The 15443-nt window shown below is 40.4% G+C and overlaps 1 protein-coding gene across 2 annotated transcripts in view; it reads left to right on the top strand.

The window, feature by feature from the left end:
- Nucleotides 1-15443, top strand: part of GALNT10 (polypeptide N-acetylgalactosaminyltransferase 10) — a 123279-nt gene that overhangs the window by 42299 nt on the left and 65537 nt on the right. For both annotated transcript variants that reach the window (XM_073355269.1, XM_073355270.1), the window contains exons 2-3: nucleotides 10719-10818; nucleotides 11714-11852. In XM_073355269.1, the coding sequence (XP_073211370.1) occupies nucleotides 10719-10818; nucleotides 11714-11852 (239 nt within the window). The remainder of the gene's footprint in view (nucleotides 1-10718; nucleotides 10819-11713; nucleotides 11853-15443) is intronic.

Raw genomic sequence — 15443 nt, 5'->3', positions numbered from 1 at the left:
TGCTTTGTAAATAAGAGTGACAATTTTCTAAGCCTGCAGACTTTAGGATCTGTCCTGTAGCTGATGCTTTGAACTTCTGTGCCTCCAGTAAGGGGAAAAGAGAAAATGTTCCAGGAACTAATGAATTTGTCTCAAGAGAGGGCCCCAGAGGCAGAAGTGTGGAGGGGTGGTTTCTTGGAGCATTCACAAATGATCAAAGGGGAAGGACGGGGGAATGTATTGCCTTGGAGAGGGCCATGATTCAGACAGTGCAGCAGCAAACAGCTATGGTGGTTAGTCTTTTTGTTAAAAATGTCAAGCACTGCACCCCAATCTTGCAATGTCCTGCAAACTATGGAGCGAACACCCTATTGATTGGGACCACCATTTCAGTCAACATAATTACAGGACTTTCCCACAGCAACCTGCCCACCCCCTGGAGGGGGGACAACCCTTTTGATTACATCAACTACAGGAGCTGAGCAATCCTTCGTTTGGCCATGCCTCAGTTCCATTAGTCTTAATTTTTGCACCACACTTCTGGTCAACTGTTCTTTTTGTTTTTTATTCAAGTAGTGTTCTATCTACGTTTAACTCATATTCATTTTCATAGAATCGTAGGACTGGAAGGGACCTCGAGAGGTCTTCTAGTTCAGTCCCCTGCACTCAAGGCAGGACTAAGTATTATCTAGACGATCCCTGACAGGTATTTGTCTAATCTGCTCTTAAAAATCTCCAATGACGGAGATTCCACAACGTCCCTAGGCAATTTATTCCAGTGCTTAGCCATCCTGACAGGAAGTTTTTCCTAATGTCCAACCTAAACCATCCTTGCTGCAATTTAAGCCCATTACTTCTTGTCCTATCCTCAGAGGTTAAGGAAAACAATTTTTCTCCCTCTTCCTTGTAACAACCTTTTATGTACTTGAAAACTATTATCATGGCCCCTCTCAGTCTTCTCTTTTCCAGACTAAACCCATTTTTTTTCAATCTGCCCTCATAGGTCATGTTTTCTAGATCTTTAATCATGTTTGTTGCTCTTTTCTGGACTTTCTCCAGTTTGTCCACATCTTTCCTGAAATGTGGTGCCTGGAACTGGACACAATACTCCAGTTGATGCCTAATCAGTGCGGAATAGAGCAAAATAATTACTACTTGTGTCTTGCTTATAACACTCCTGCTAATGCATCCCTGAGTGATGGGGGTTTTTTGTTTTTGTTTTTCAACAGTGTTACACAGTTGATTCATATTTAGCTTCTGATCCACTATGACCCCAAGATCCCTTTCCACAGTACTCCTTCCTAGGCAGTCATTTCCCATTTTGTATGTGTGCAACTAATTGTTCCTTCATAAGTGGAGTACTTTGCATTTGTCCTTATTGAATTTCATCCTATTCACCTGAGACAATTTCTTCAGTTTGTTCAGATCGTTTTGAATTTTAATCCTATCCTCCCAAAGCACTTGCAACCCCTCCCAGCTTGGTATCATCCACAAACCTTAAGTGTACTCTCTCTGTCATTATCTAAATCACTGATGAAGATATTGAACAGAACTAGACCCAGAACTGATCCCCGTGGGACCCCACTCAATATGCCTTTACAGCTTGACTGTGCACCACTGATAACTACTCTCTGGCTGCTGACACAAGGTGGTTTGTGCTTGGCAAGTTGCTGTAGTACGCAGAGCAGTACTCATGTTTAAGCCTACATTTTAGTCACGGGTATTTTTAGTTTTCCAGCCAGTTATGCACCCACCTGTAGTAGCTCCTGAGAAGGTCATGAGAGACAGTATTGAAAACCTTACTAAACTCAAGATATACCACATCTATCCACAATGCTTGTTACCCTGTCAAAGAAAGCTATTTTGGAGTAACTGAGCTGCATAATTTCATTGAGGTACAGTTCAACCCAGCCATTATATAACCTATTCTCTCCCCACCCCAACCCCCCAGTAGTATCTATTGTTAATAAAATCAATACATACTTCAGTCATTTCTTGATTATGGTACATTCATTACCTATATATTCATTACCTCCATCTCCAAAGTGGGAGCACAATGTGTCCATGACTGATTCTCTGTCCGCTTCGGACATTCTGCAGAGACAGGTTTTCTGGCTCTCCATAACATTCAGAAAGTCTCTGATCTTTGATCTTCCAACACCAAACTGGTTTGCTACTGCCAAGTAGCAATTAGGGTTGGTGAGCTTCCAGATGATGATTTCAACATGCTAGGGGGAACTCTCGTGTTGGTATTCTGCCACTGTGGCTCCAGGATGCTCTGCCCAGACTTCTAGGAGAGTGACCTTGCTGAAATTCTGCTGCCACTGCTGGCCATTCCAGTTCTGCCTCACTGTCCTGTTCTCCCCTCTCCTCTACATGGCGTAAAAAGATTTAAAGTAGTGGACAGTTGTCAAGACTGGTTCAGTTTAAGAGCTCAACCTTGACTGGGGCCTCTTAACTAAAGTTTTCCTCTAGTCTGTAATTCACGACTGTTTGTTTCGGTCATTAACCTGTTAACTTACTTAACATATCTTTATGGCTCTACATCCAGTCTTAACTTTTTTGCAATGGTTGACGGAAGTATTCCTTCCTCCCTATGTTCTCGCTAAGCTGTGTGGCCGTGCAGACACGCAGTGGGAGAGGCGCCTCTCCCATGACCCCGGAGCCGCCGCAACTGGCGAGAGGTGCCTCGGCTCCGCAGCTGCCGCAGCCGGCAAGAAAGACCCTGGGGCTGCGGTAGCATGAGAGGGCTGGGGGGAGTCCTCTCTCCCTGTTGCAGCCCCAGTGCAGCCTGTACTTCATCCCTGGTCCGACCCCAGAGCCATCACCCCTAGCCAGAGCCCTCACCCCCTGCACTCAATCCTCTGTCCCAGCCCTGAGCCCCCTCCCACACTCCAAACCCCTAATCCCTGGGCCCCACCCCAGAGCCCCAACGCTCTGAACCCCTCGGCCCCACCCCCACCACACATCACTTCCATATTGGTGCACATAACAAAATTCATTCCGCACATGGATGTAAAAAATTAAAGGGAACATTGCTTCCTCCTCTTATTTTGTTTTGGTCAGCACCTTCTGCAGAGTACAAACCCATACTGTAACTTACAGCAGAACTCGTGTATTTGCAATTTAATACATGAGTTTGGGGACAAAATGGTAACCTCACTGCTTATAGAACTTTGTCTTTGTATACTGCTGCTCTTTTCTTGTTTCTGCCAGATTCAGTCCCAAAAAATGTTTGCCGAACAGGTTTTGAAAACTGCAACACTGTGATTAGAGGGTGTACTTCAAATCTTCTTTCCTCATACAGAAAACAGTTGGCTTACATCTCCATCCTCTCCATTTATTCTGGCTGGAGCCAGGCACACTAAATAGTGATTAAACAAAAGATTAAAATTCCATTTTTGTATGTTTGGCCATTTGAATGCTAATCGATTCCTTTGGCAGAATGTTAAGTAAAAGCATGGTAGACAACAGAAGGGGCTATTTACAGCAATCTGTCTAAATCCATTTTCAATGTATTGCTTAATGTGCCTTTCTACTTTAATTCATTTTCAGTGAAAATGAAGGATGGAAACAGAGGAAGGAGATTAGTTTACGACATAGCTACAAAAATACCACTAAGAAGTGATAAACAACGTTTTTAAGGAAAGGAAAATGCTTTAGGATAACCAGACGTTATGGGCTTGCTGTAGGAATTATTGGGTGAAATTCTATACCTGTTATATGGGAGGTTAGACTTGATGATGATGATGATCTAGCCTTGAGAGCTGTAAAACGTTTAATTTCTCTTTACAGCTGACTTTTTAAAATATATACATAATTTTGCTCTGCCTCAATTTCTTGCTTTGCAAAACATAAAATTTCAAAGTTTAAGTAGGCCTTAGCCAAGAACTTAAATTTGCAGCTATAGTTTATATAGACAAAACCCCTCATCTGTAAAATGCTTATCTACCTATACTGCATATGCAGATTCTGTAAATACAGCTGTCAAAGAATGTCCTCCACCTCTCTAAACTAAAATTTAATTTTTTGAACAAGGCACAGTCATATTTATTCTCTTTGGCAAAATATGGTAATGCCTTTTGATGTGTAATTGAAGTTCATGGTAAGTACTGGTGACAAAACACAAGAAAACTTAGTTATACGCACAGATACATTTGTTTAAAATTTAAAGCTGAACTCAGTCCCAAAGATTTGTCTAGGTATTGCAGCATGCTCAGATTTAGTCTAGAGTTCCTGCTTATGGGGATGTTATCAACCTGCTTTATATCCATAATTTACTACTTAAAGATAAATTCTATGCAGCATCCCTGAAGGATGCCATTTAAAAAGCTACACAGTCTGCTTCTCCATTGTGTTTAGATTTCTGATGCTCAAATACTCTTTATAAAAAGTATTAAAGATGAATAAAAATACATTTGGCAAAATAACGTCAACATCGGCAACACTTAAATGGCCCCCGCAGCAAGATTAAGAGAAATAATCAACATGTTAGTAGTTTAACCTTCCCCCTCGCTTAAATCCATGACGTGTAGTCTGTAGTCCCACACCATGTGCTACTGTTAATTACATTTCATAACTGTGGAATTTGTAGCGTGGGGAGGAGGGAGATCGTATAATAAAAGGAGTTTTGACTGTTTTGGTAGCATTTATTGATAAATACACAACAGTGCAGTACACTGAAGAAGAAAAAAATCCCTCCCTGATCTTAATGACTCAGCTTCAGCAGACTTCTGTAGTTAGACTGATGTCACAGGCCTCGTGTATTTTGAATGTCAGCATTGTGAATGCTGAGAAGTTTCATTGAAACTATGGCAGACTACTTTAATGAGGCAACTAGTAAAAAAATAATAGCCTTCAAACATAGGGCATGTCTACACTTACCGGGTATCTACGCTGTGGTGATCAAAGCACTGGGGGTCAATTTAGCAGGTCTAGTAAAGACTCACTAAATCGACCACAGATCGTTCTCCCGTTAACTCCGGTACTCCACCAGAACAAGAAGAGTAAGGGAAGTCACCGAGAGAGCATCTCCTGTTGACACAGCACGGTGTAGACACTGCAGTAAGTCAACCTAAGCTAAGTCGACTCCAGCTACGTTATTCACGTAGCTGGAGTTGCATAATTTAGATCGACTTACCCCCCGTAGTGCAGACAAGGCCTTAACATTCAGTAGATATTGCTGATGTTGATGCGATTCTTGCCAAGGACTCTCAGCAACCTTATAAAAATATTTGAATGGTGACCTGCAAAACCTATGAAAATGTTGGTTGCTTGTAAGTGGCACAATTAAAGCAAATATTTGGAAACGTTTATCTGAATTCAGTGAAATGTTATGGAGTACTCCTGGTTGGGATTGAGTAATGTAATTTCTGCATCTCTGAAACCAAGAAGATCTAAAATATAGCATATGCTGTTATGATTTTATATCAGCTTTGCATTTGAGATTTACAATAGCTTTTATAAAGAAGTATGTGTGTCCAAAGCAGGTTAACATTTGTCATTTTTTTTTTTTTTGTGTGTGAATCCTCTCGAACATCCTAGTTTCACTATGCATTGATGCTAGGTGGAGGAAACAAGTAGGGGGACTAGAGAGAGGTGGATGACAAGTAGCCCCACGCTGCCCCCTCTCCCTCCTTTGGCAGTGCTGGTGTGAAACTGACTGAACCCTAGTTATGTCTAGAAGTGTGATCCTAGTTTGTTAAATTATAGACATGAAATTAGATAAAATTTCTAGATTGACTTTCAGTGATGCTTCTGTAACAGGTGTCAAATCACAGCAAACAATAAAATGGGTAAAGTAGCATGGTTCTCTGCTGTGCTGTGTAAGTCCAGAGTTTTATAAACAGGAGGCCAAAGAGGTTACTGACACAAGGTGGTTTGTGCTTGGCAAGCTGCTATAGTATCCAGTGCAGTACTCATGTTTAAGGCTCCGTTTTAGTCACAGGTATTTTTAGTAAAAGTCATGGGCAGTAAACAAAAATTCATGGCCCAGGCCAGCTGCACGGGCCGCTGCAGAAGTCACAGATGTCATGGAAGGTCACAGAATCAGTGACCGCTGTGACAGACATGGAGCCTTACTCATGTTCACACACACAGCCATGTTTAAAAAGAAAATGGAAAAAACAAAGAAAACCACCTCACCCGCAAGGAAACTTTCCTATTTTGCCAACCATTTCCATAACTTGGATTGAGCAGGCAACACCCTGATAAATAGGGAGAGGCTAGTGAGCAGAACTGGCTTTTTTGAACAGTATGCCAAGAGAATAAAAATCCTGTAATATAATAGTGCATTTTAAGAGAACTTTGGAGAGACTGCCTGATGTTTGATATTGGTGGCATATTGTCTGGAAAATTGGAAGTAAATATGGTAGACAAGATAAACTGTTTTGCCCATTGTGGCAGAACAGCAAAGTGGGCTTAGTCATGCTGAAAACTCATTCAGATTTCTGTGCCAGAAATAACTCAGCTACTCCAATTTTTATTGCTCCTGCATCATCACTGGCCTGTCTTCCTTGTCTTCACCTCATGTTATCTGCCACTTCTTGATGAAGAACACATAAGATTTGTCCATGTAGAATGTAGCAATTGACCTTTATTCAGAAACACCAAACTATCACACGCAGGCCTGAGCTACAGCTCATTACCCAATATTAAATGTTGTCGTCATCACGGGTCAAATAATCTGAAGGGGAGTGTCACAAACTGTATCTGGAAGATAAGTTTTCCAGGGTTTTAACTCCTCGTTTTCACATGTCCCCTCCAAGTGCAGCCGCCTTCCCTAATGGGGTCTGAATGGACAGTAACATGTTCTTCTGTTACTTGTGAATTTTACAAATTGCTCCATCATAAGATCTATTAATAACCTCCTGAGATTAACCAAATAAGGCAAAGTAGGAGTATTCTCTTTGCTTACACTTGCCCCTACATATGGTTGTGAATTGTGGGGAATTAATGCTGCTGACAAGAAGAAAATTGAAGTCTTTGAGATATGGTCCTGGTGAAAACTTTTGTGTATCTGCTGGACGAAAAAGATGAATAATGGTTAAAAATATTGGAAAGAAGCAGACCCTACTGTTGGAAGTCAATGGGCATCAACTTATGTGTTTTGTTTTTTCATCTGTGTGCCTGAGGTAGCTACCTTTAAGAAAGTTGTCATGGAAGGAATGGTGGCAAATCACCATAGTAGGGGACAGCCAAGCCAGAAAATACCTGAATGACATGTGGCAGATCACTGGAAGGTCAGCTGCTGAGTGCTCAAAGCTAGTGATGGATCAAGAAGGCTTCCATATGTTTTGCTATGTCACCAATGTTCACTATACAGCTGAGGCAGCTTAATTTGATCTTCACGTTGTCTGAGTGCAGGTGGGGTGAGCAGGTGAGAAATAGCCCTGTGGGAAAGGGCTAATTCAGTTGCTGTCACTCAGGTCTTCAAGGGAAGAAGCCCTGGCATTTCAGAGCTAGACTAGTTGTTTTGTTTCTGCGTGCTGCCGTGAAACAGTCTGGGCAGAAGGTACATTCCTAATACTTCTTAAAAACCCTAGTCCATCAACAAATTTAGCTAGAGAGGAATGTTAGATTGTTGGTGATTTTATTCAGTTTGTGTCCTAATAGGTGTGAAATGTATATCTGAAAATATGTTAGCAATCTCTGCATTTGGACGGAGATCGGTGGCTGATAAAGGGATATTTATTGGTGGGAGGGAGAAAAGGCCATTTTCTCTAATAAGCAATATTTAAAGTAAAAGGTGAGCCATCACCTTTGGTGGTGGGAAGATATGCAAAAAAAATGGAGAAGATAGGCTGCAATAATTATAGAATCATAAGGTAGATGAAAAAGATCTGTTAGTTCACCTGGTCTATCTCCCTGCCGATGCAGGATTTACTCCACAGGAAGTTTTCCTACTAGTTTGTTTACGTTAATTTTAAATGTCCCAAACAATAAGTCTTCTGCTTCCCTTTAACAGTCTAACCAGCACTCATTTGTCAAGGTTTTTACTTAATTACATCCCCAGGTGTAGTTATACTGCTGTATGCCATCCTAAATAATTCCTTTCTTTTCTTACTGTCTGCACACTGTAAATATTTTCAGAGAATGTATCACTTATCCGCATCCTTGTCCATACTTAAGTCTCCTAATCTTTACTCATAAATTGACCACAGACATTCAGCGCTGTTGCTTTTCTTTGAACGCCCATCAGCTTGCTTTCCATGACATCATGCACCATGCAAGTAAAGCTACAATTGCTAACAGCAAGAGGTGAAAAATTCAATATACTACCTTGCAAACATTTTTATTCAAGGGGATTAAATGGGGTTTAGTAGTTAGAACACATAACTAGGACCTTTCTGTCTGCGATGGCCACGTTTCAGCTATGCTTCTGTGTGCCCATCTGCAAAATAGGTATAATCCTGATCTTACCAGGCTGCTTTGAAGATTGTTTAAGTCATTTTGTGATCCTAGACTGAAAGGCTCTGTTGTTGTATTGTAATACATGGAAACGAATGGGTAACTATAGATGTGACTAGTGCAGCAGAGCAATTAGATATGGTTAGGGTTAAAATGGCAGCTGTTAGTGAGATTAAATTGGGATTTAGTCTCATGACATCACTTTGAACTGCAAGTGACATGTCTGGGTGTCCTAAAAATGTTAGCGTGGTCGAATTATACTTTGTTAGATGGACAGACTAAGGCTTAGATCACAGTATTAGGATGCGTGTTCCATAGTTGCAGATTGCAGTACAGTACTTTGGTGCCCATTCAGTTATGAATATTTATTGGGGTAAAAAGAGAAGAATGAAATGTTCCCAAGAACAAAATTTTCCCAAGACAAATGAAGGCATAAAAATGATGAGTTCATACATTTTAATTCTTTAAACAGATGAAGAGCCTCTGTTACGGGACTCCAAAACAGGCTTGTTATCAGATTGTGCAAAATGCTGGGCCCAAGATTTTTGTGTGTCCAGAATGTCCTGTGATCACTCCCGCAGTAGAATGCTGTAGACGCCTGCTGTATAGAGGAAGTAATGAAGCTGTTAATGTTAGTAATATTATGACATCCAAAGCACTAGCCCCAGCCATGCTTTTATTTTGTGATTCCTTAAGTCTCCAAGGCTGTATCTGTGAAGTGTGGAAAGAGGACCAAAGTGTTTGCAAATTTCTTATTGTAACGTGTAACTTGTGGAGTAGGTTTAGGAAAAAATCCAGCAGACTCATTCATAATGGAGTAATAGGAGGGGGTTTTGCACTTTAGGGGAAGGGGCATTACTTGAGAGAGAGCAACTCTAGGCTTATGATTTGGAAGTGCTTATGCTTAATATTCTTACTATATTTCTGCTGCAAGTATTTTAATCTAAAGGCATCTTTTTTGTGTGTCTTACTTTACAGACTGTAAGCTCTGTCACATGTCTGCTTTTTAACAAAGGAAATATATCTTTCTATTGAAAAGATGCAAACAAAATAACCTCTTTTCACCCTGTTACTCTCCATATACACAAATATGTATATATCCACATACATACCATCTATACTCTAAAATTTCTCCTGCATAGAAAAGCGTACATTTTATTTTTAATGGAATGCATAATGCTATACTATGGAATTCACCATTCAGTACAAGAGGAATTTTAAAAAGCCAGGATTTTATAGATACTATTTGAGGTCTGCTAAACAACTGTTTCTATGATGTGGTTTCTACAAGTAATGCACTCATTTATACATATCGGTGTAGTATCACATGGAGAATGATTGGCAGACAAACTTTTTCTCTAACTTTTCAGATTTTATTTAGTCCCCTAAAATTCAGGCGAGAAACCTGGGGTGAGATTCATTAAGTCTCTGGCCCTGAATACCACAATTTCTATGTCTTGTACAGGTATCACCCTGCCCTTTATTCACCCCACCCCAGAAAAATGCCCTTGATGATTGTTCCTGAAACTTGAAAGCTACAGTGAAAAGGATAGATAATAGGGGCCATGTTTCATGGGAAAACTTACTATTAAGTATTGAGAGACTGAAGTCTTTTTCAAGTTTTGTTTCCCCAATTTTATTCCAATATGGTAGCACAGTAGAACCTCAGAGTTAAGAACACCTCAAGAACAGAGGTTGTTTGTAACTCTGAACAAAACATTAGGGTGGTTCTTTCAAAAGTTTACAACCGAACATTGACTTAACACAGCTTTGAAACTTTACTATGCAGAGGGAAAATGCTGCTTTCCCTTTATTTTTTTTAACACGGTATTTTATTTGCCTTTTTATTTGTTGGTTTCTGCTGCTACCTGATTGTGTACTTTCAGGTCCAAATAAGGTGTGTGGTTGACTGGTCAGTTCGTAACTCGTGTGTTCATGACTCAGAGGTGCTACTGTATGCTAATTAGTAACAATTCTGAAATAGGTTGCCCATTATAAAGTTTTATTAGTTAAATAGGAAATAAGACCAGTTAACTTTTAATGTGAAAATGAGTTTTTAATGGACACTGCAATTTAAAGGTGCCCTTACTAACAGACATTACGCTCATTTTAAGTATGGTCCTACACCGCTGTACCATATTTGAAGATAATTATAGAACAGTGTTTTGGGGCAAGGAAAATCTTCTGCTGGACATAGCTGCAAATAAAAGCTGCCCGTTCTGCAAGTTCTGGTTCGGGCAAGGAGAAGTGGGTATTGGCTTTTCTCTTTGATGTGGATGGGTAAATGTGTTTCAAAGGTGTAATGGCTCTAATCTTGTGTGTATTAAAAGGGCTCGCATGTGAGACAAAGGAAAGAAGTTTACTTTGATGGACAAAGGAAAAAGGACTGGCATGATAAAGAAGCTATAAGGAGGGACTTGGAGCGCACAGGTATGTGCTTATAAACTTATAACAACACTTATAAATGTATCTAATGTGGATCATAAAATGGTGTGGTCCCTAATTCAGCAGACTGAAGGGGGGGAACAGCATGCTCGTATGTTCTTAACACTGATCAACATCAGCTGCCTCTGTACTGCTCATGAGTGACAGGGAAAGAGAAGCATTTTCGCCAGTCTCTTGAGTAGAAGATGGTGGCAGCACATTGGCACTTCAAGGGTGGGTGCTGTTTAAAAAATTAGAAATGCCTTTACAGTTCTGACAAATATTGCAGACCCATGAAAGAAGAAACATTGTTTTGTAAAATCTACAAGCGCTGCCATTCTAGAGGAATCTGTTCTGTTTCCATAGTTTGACATGCAATTCGGAGTGCTTAAATTCTAATACAAAAGAGTTACAATGGTGAAGGACACTCAAACATGTGGAAATGTAAAGTTAAGGCTGCCTTGTTCACCTTAATAAAATGTTTCCAAGATTTCCCTTTTAAATGTTAGTAACCGCTTTGGGATGGGGGGTGAGGCTGAGATGAGAAATGTTTATACTATGTACAGGCACTCACATCTGTAAACCAAAAGAAACCTAATGGATCCAGCTTTGGTCCTATCAGTCTCTAATCCCCTCAATTCTGGCTTCAGAGTGAAGAGCTTAATGTTTCATATTTGCACAGCTGAGTGTTTCTAGCAAAATATACAGTACCCATTAAAATAAATTGATGAAGTTAACCCAGTGCTGAGAATTTCTTATAACTCGGAATATCAACTATGTACAAACAGTGTTGTTGAAGGAAGAATTTTCACAGAAAAGATGACTGCTTTTGTGTCAGTCTCTGGCCACTTAGACTGTGATTCGCCGTGATGATACAGGTTTATTTTGTATCTATCCATAGGAAATGGAGAGCAGGGAAAACCTTATCCGATGACTGATGCAGAGCAAGTGGACCAAGCATACAGGGAAAATGGCTTTAATATCTTTGTGAGCGATAAAATTTCTCTTAATCGCTCCCTTCCAGATATCAGGCACCCAAAGTGAGTATACACTTGGTATTTGTGGTAATGAAAGTCTAGATGCCCAAATTTGCCATTCCCACTAGAATTTATTCTATTTCTATATTTCATTTTTATGTACTGTTGGAGCCTCAACCCTTTCGGGAGGTAGCTACCTCCTGCCTCATAGATCACTTTTCATGCTGATTAAATTGTATACTGAAATGGCCACAACCATAGAACAATTAAAGCAACATTTTTATGGTCATCTCTCTACTGGAAGTTGGATTTAAATGTCCAACTCACTTGACAACTGCACCAAAGAGCCATCAGACGGTAATGACTTGGTCACTAATTACCTGGGTCACTTTTGCATAAGTGACCAGTTGGAAGTGAGACTGTACAGTTCCATGAGCCATTAATTCCTCTTGGAAGTCTGACACAAACTAAGTTTCACAATCTTGAAACATCTAGGAAGGAAAACCAATTTTGGAGCATTCCAAAAAGATTGACTCATATTGTGAAGGGTCTATGAATTGAATTTTCTCAGATACTCAGGGCTTTATAATAAACTTCTCTTTCTAGGGATTATAAGCATGGCCACAAAGTAGCTCTAGTCAGAAACTACTTTTGACTGTTGAATTCAGCTAGCTAAGATGTCTTTCCTGTGGAGTGGCATCAAATTTTACTTCGTTTTTCTCTAATTGCTAAGGAGAAAATCCTTCATGTTCATGCAGTCGTGAAAGGCTTAAGCCTTTCCTAAACAATGCCACAGAGTGCTTTTGATTATGGGGGGTATATGGTTTTTAGTCACTTTATAAACTTATCTTTTTAAATACTCAAGTGTAAATTTCTTCCATAGAAAGCTTTTTCAAACTTGATGGCAGTAATTTCATCTAGAAGTCTTGCAAACAAATTAGAAGCTAGGACTTTTTTAAAAATATTTTTTCTTTTTCTGTCTCAACTTTGCTATCTCATTATGAACATAACTGAGCTTCAGGCAACTTCAACTCTGCTAAACTGCATTTATTTGGATTGTTTTGGGCTTTGAGAATTTAAGTTTCAGATGGTACCTGAGGAATTAATGCATTGGCTCATGTTCCCTAATGTGTCACTAAGTTGCAGAATTAGCAATCGGAAATCAGTTACTTTGACTTTTTAAAAATGTTTATCTTTAGGCTCTGGTCCCTAATTAAAATTAATAAGTGAGGTGTCTGGGTCACCAACAATTTAAGCTATGACTAATGATACCAATGCAGCTGGTTTTCTTGAGTTAAACTTCTCTTACCATAGCAAGTTATAATTATGTGAGTCTCAAGAAGAGGATAAACTGTACTGGATATAATTGATGTTAGGATTAGCTAGAGAAGTGAACCGGGGTATATTTAAAGGAGACTTGAAATGAAGGCACTAATGACCGAAAGTTTCTGGTGTGCATTTTCCCCTCCTTAAAAAGATGTATTTGGAAATGGAGTGTCTAGTGTTTTGTAGTGATGTGATGAGGGCAATTTATAATGAAGTAAATGGGTAAGATGAAGTCTATAAGAGCATTTTCCAAAGAACTGAGCATGTTGTAGAATACTCTGAATTAATACCACCCCATTAATTTCTGGAATAGGAGCTGAAATTGGTTTTATATTCAGGAATATGCCCCAGGCAGAAGGTTATAGATTTAAGTTCTCACCAGATACAACTTGTGTTGGCCTGTTAAACATAGAAGCTCTGGTACAGAGTGCTGGATCACCTTGAGCACCAGTAAGGTACAGATGCTCCCGGGTTATGCAAGACCCGATTTATTCAAATTCACACTTACGGAAAAGCTCCGTAAGCCAGAAATAGGATTTTCGAGTCACGGAAACTTTTGCATAATGTACGGGTGTACGTTTCCGACTTACATGAAATTTGAGTTACGCAAGGCTTTCCGGAACGGAACGATTGCATAAGTCGGGGAGCGTCTGTATAGCTTTCTGGTTCTATTGCTCACTTTCCTCGTGTGCTGTAAACAGTATTCGAATAAGACATTGTGCTATATTGCACGCTAATGTTAGAGGGCTTTTAAAGGAATTGTAGAAATACCACCTGGAGAGAATAAACTTTGTTTGCGAACCTAACAGTGATAGCAGTTAAATATGACACTGATTATCCCAGCCCCTCCCCATTTATAACCTTTTAGACTAAATAGCCTTATTCTGTCTCACCTGTAACTTCCCATATTATCTTTGCTTTCATCTGCTCTTTGCCAACTGTTGGGAGCTGCTAGTAGTAAACTGAATAGTACTTCTGTGTTGACTCTGTTCAGGTGTAGCTGGAGAGGATCAGTAAGAGTTTTTAATGAAGTTGAGCCACTAGAGCTTTCAAATAAACTATTTGTAGTTGTATTCTTTTTTTTTTAATTAGAGGAGGCAGCTGATATGCAGTCCTGCTTTTTTCTTCCCCCCAGTAACTAGCAGATTTAACGGTGAACAAATGGGCAACAGATGTTTTCCTAATGCTGTGGAATTTATTCTTGATCATAAAATTGCAATCGTTGTCTAAAACTTGTACAATAGTAGTCAGTGATTTATCTTGAATGAACTGTCACAGCAGAAGATTTTTACAAGACTCAAGCATGAGTTTCACAAGCTTTCCCAGTGATAGAAGTAAATGCAAATCTTCCATACTGTGCTTTATAGTGATTGCTTGACACTGTCAATGTTTTTAAATCATATGAAAACAATGGATTATACGCCAGATAAGAGTGAACCGTGAATCCATGAATTTTTGTTACATTGCTATCGCAGAGATGCCAGCCGTCCCTAATTTTCCATAATCCACCCAATTCGTGCTTGTAATTACAAAATTACTAATTTAGGCTTCAATGTGCTAATTTTGCAAGCACCCATTTTATTGTGTGTGTGTGTGAGAGACTTACCACCACTTTGGTTCAATGAATACGTCAAATAGCGCTGTGGCCACCAGGAGTGGTGGAGGTGGAAGTGTGCGGCATTCTTCTCCACTGATGCTCCGACAGCACAGTAAGGATCTGACAGGAGGCAAGCCACGGTGATTTTGAACGGGTCGGGGCTCTGCTAGATTCACCGCCCAAGCCACAGGCTGCATGTTGCACGCTGACTGCCCTGTGTGGACCCTGCTAGTGCACTCTCGGTACCAGCAGGGTCCGCATGGGGAAGAATGCAGCATGCTGCCTGTGACTCGGGTGGTGAATCCAGCACCCCAAAATCCACGAACTCTCACAGTGGCTTGCCTCCTATTCAACCCTCACTGCACAGTCAGTGAAGGAGGAGAAGCTGCAGGAGGAGGAGGCAGCAGAGGAGGAAAGAGGTAATGCAACTGAGGATGGAGAAGAAGAGGAGGATCATCCCAGGAAGGCAGCCAGGCCTGCAAATGGCCAAGGTAATTAAAGGCCTTAGGGGCAGAGGAGATCAGCTGTCCTAGAGTCAGTCCTCCTTTTCTCCTGTTCAGGGGTGGGGATTGGAGCAAAATGGGGGGGAAGCCCAGACCCTCTCCTTGGCCGTACATAGGGAGGGGATGGAGGGGGGGAGAAGTTGGGAAAAGGAAGAGATCCAAGTAATCTCCCTAATTCCTCCCTAACTTTTTTCATAAGCATCCCATAAAGTCTGAGTGCAAGGCTGG

The sequence above is a fragment of the Lepidochelys kempii genome, chromosome 8 (genome assembly GCF_965140265.1).
Source record: "Lepidochelys kempii isolate rLepKem1 chromosome 8, rLepKem1.hap2, whole genome shotgun sequence".
NCBI classification, from domain to species: domain Eukaryota; kingdom Metazoa; phylum Chordata; order Testudines; family Cheloniidae; genus Lepidochelys; species Lepidochelys kempii.
This window is presented reverse-complemented; position numbering and strand designations above follow the sequence as displayed.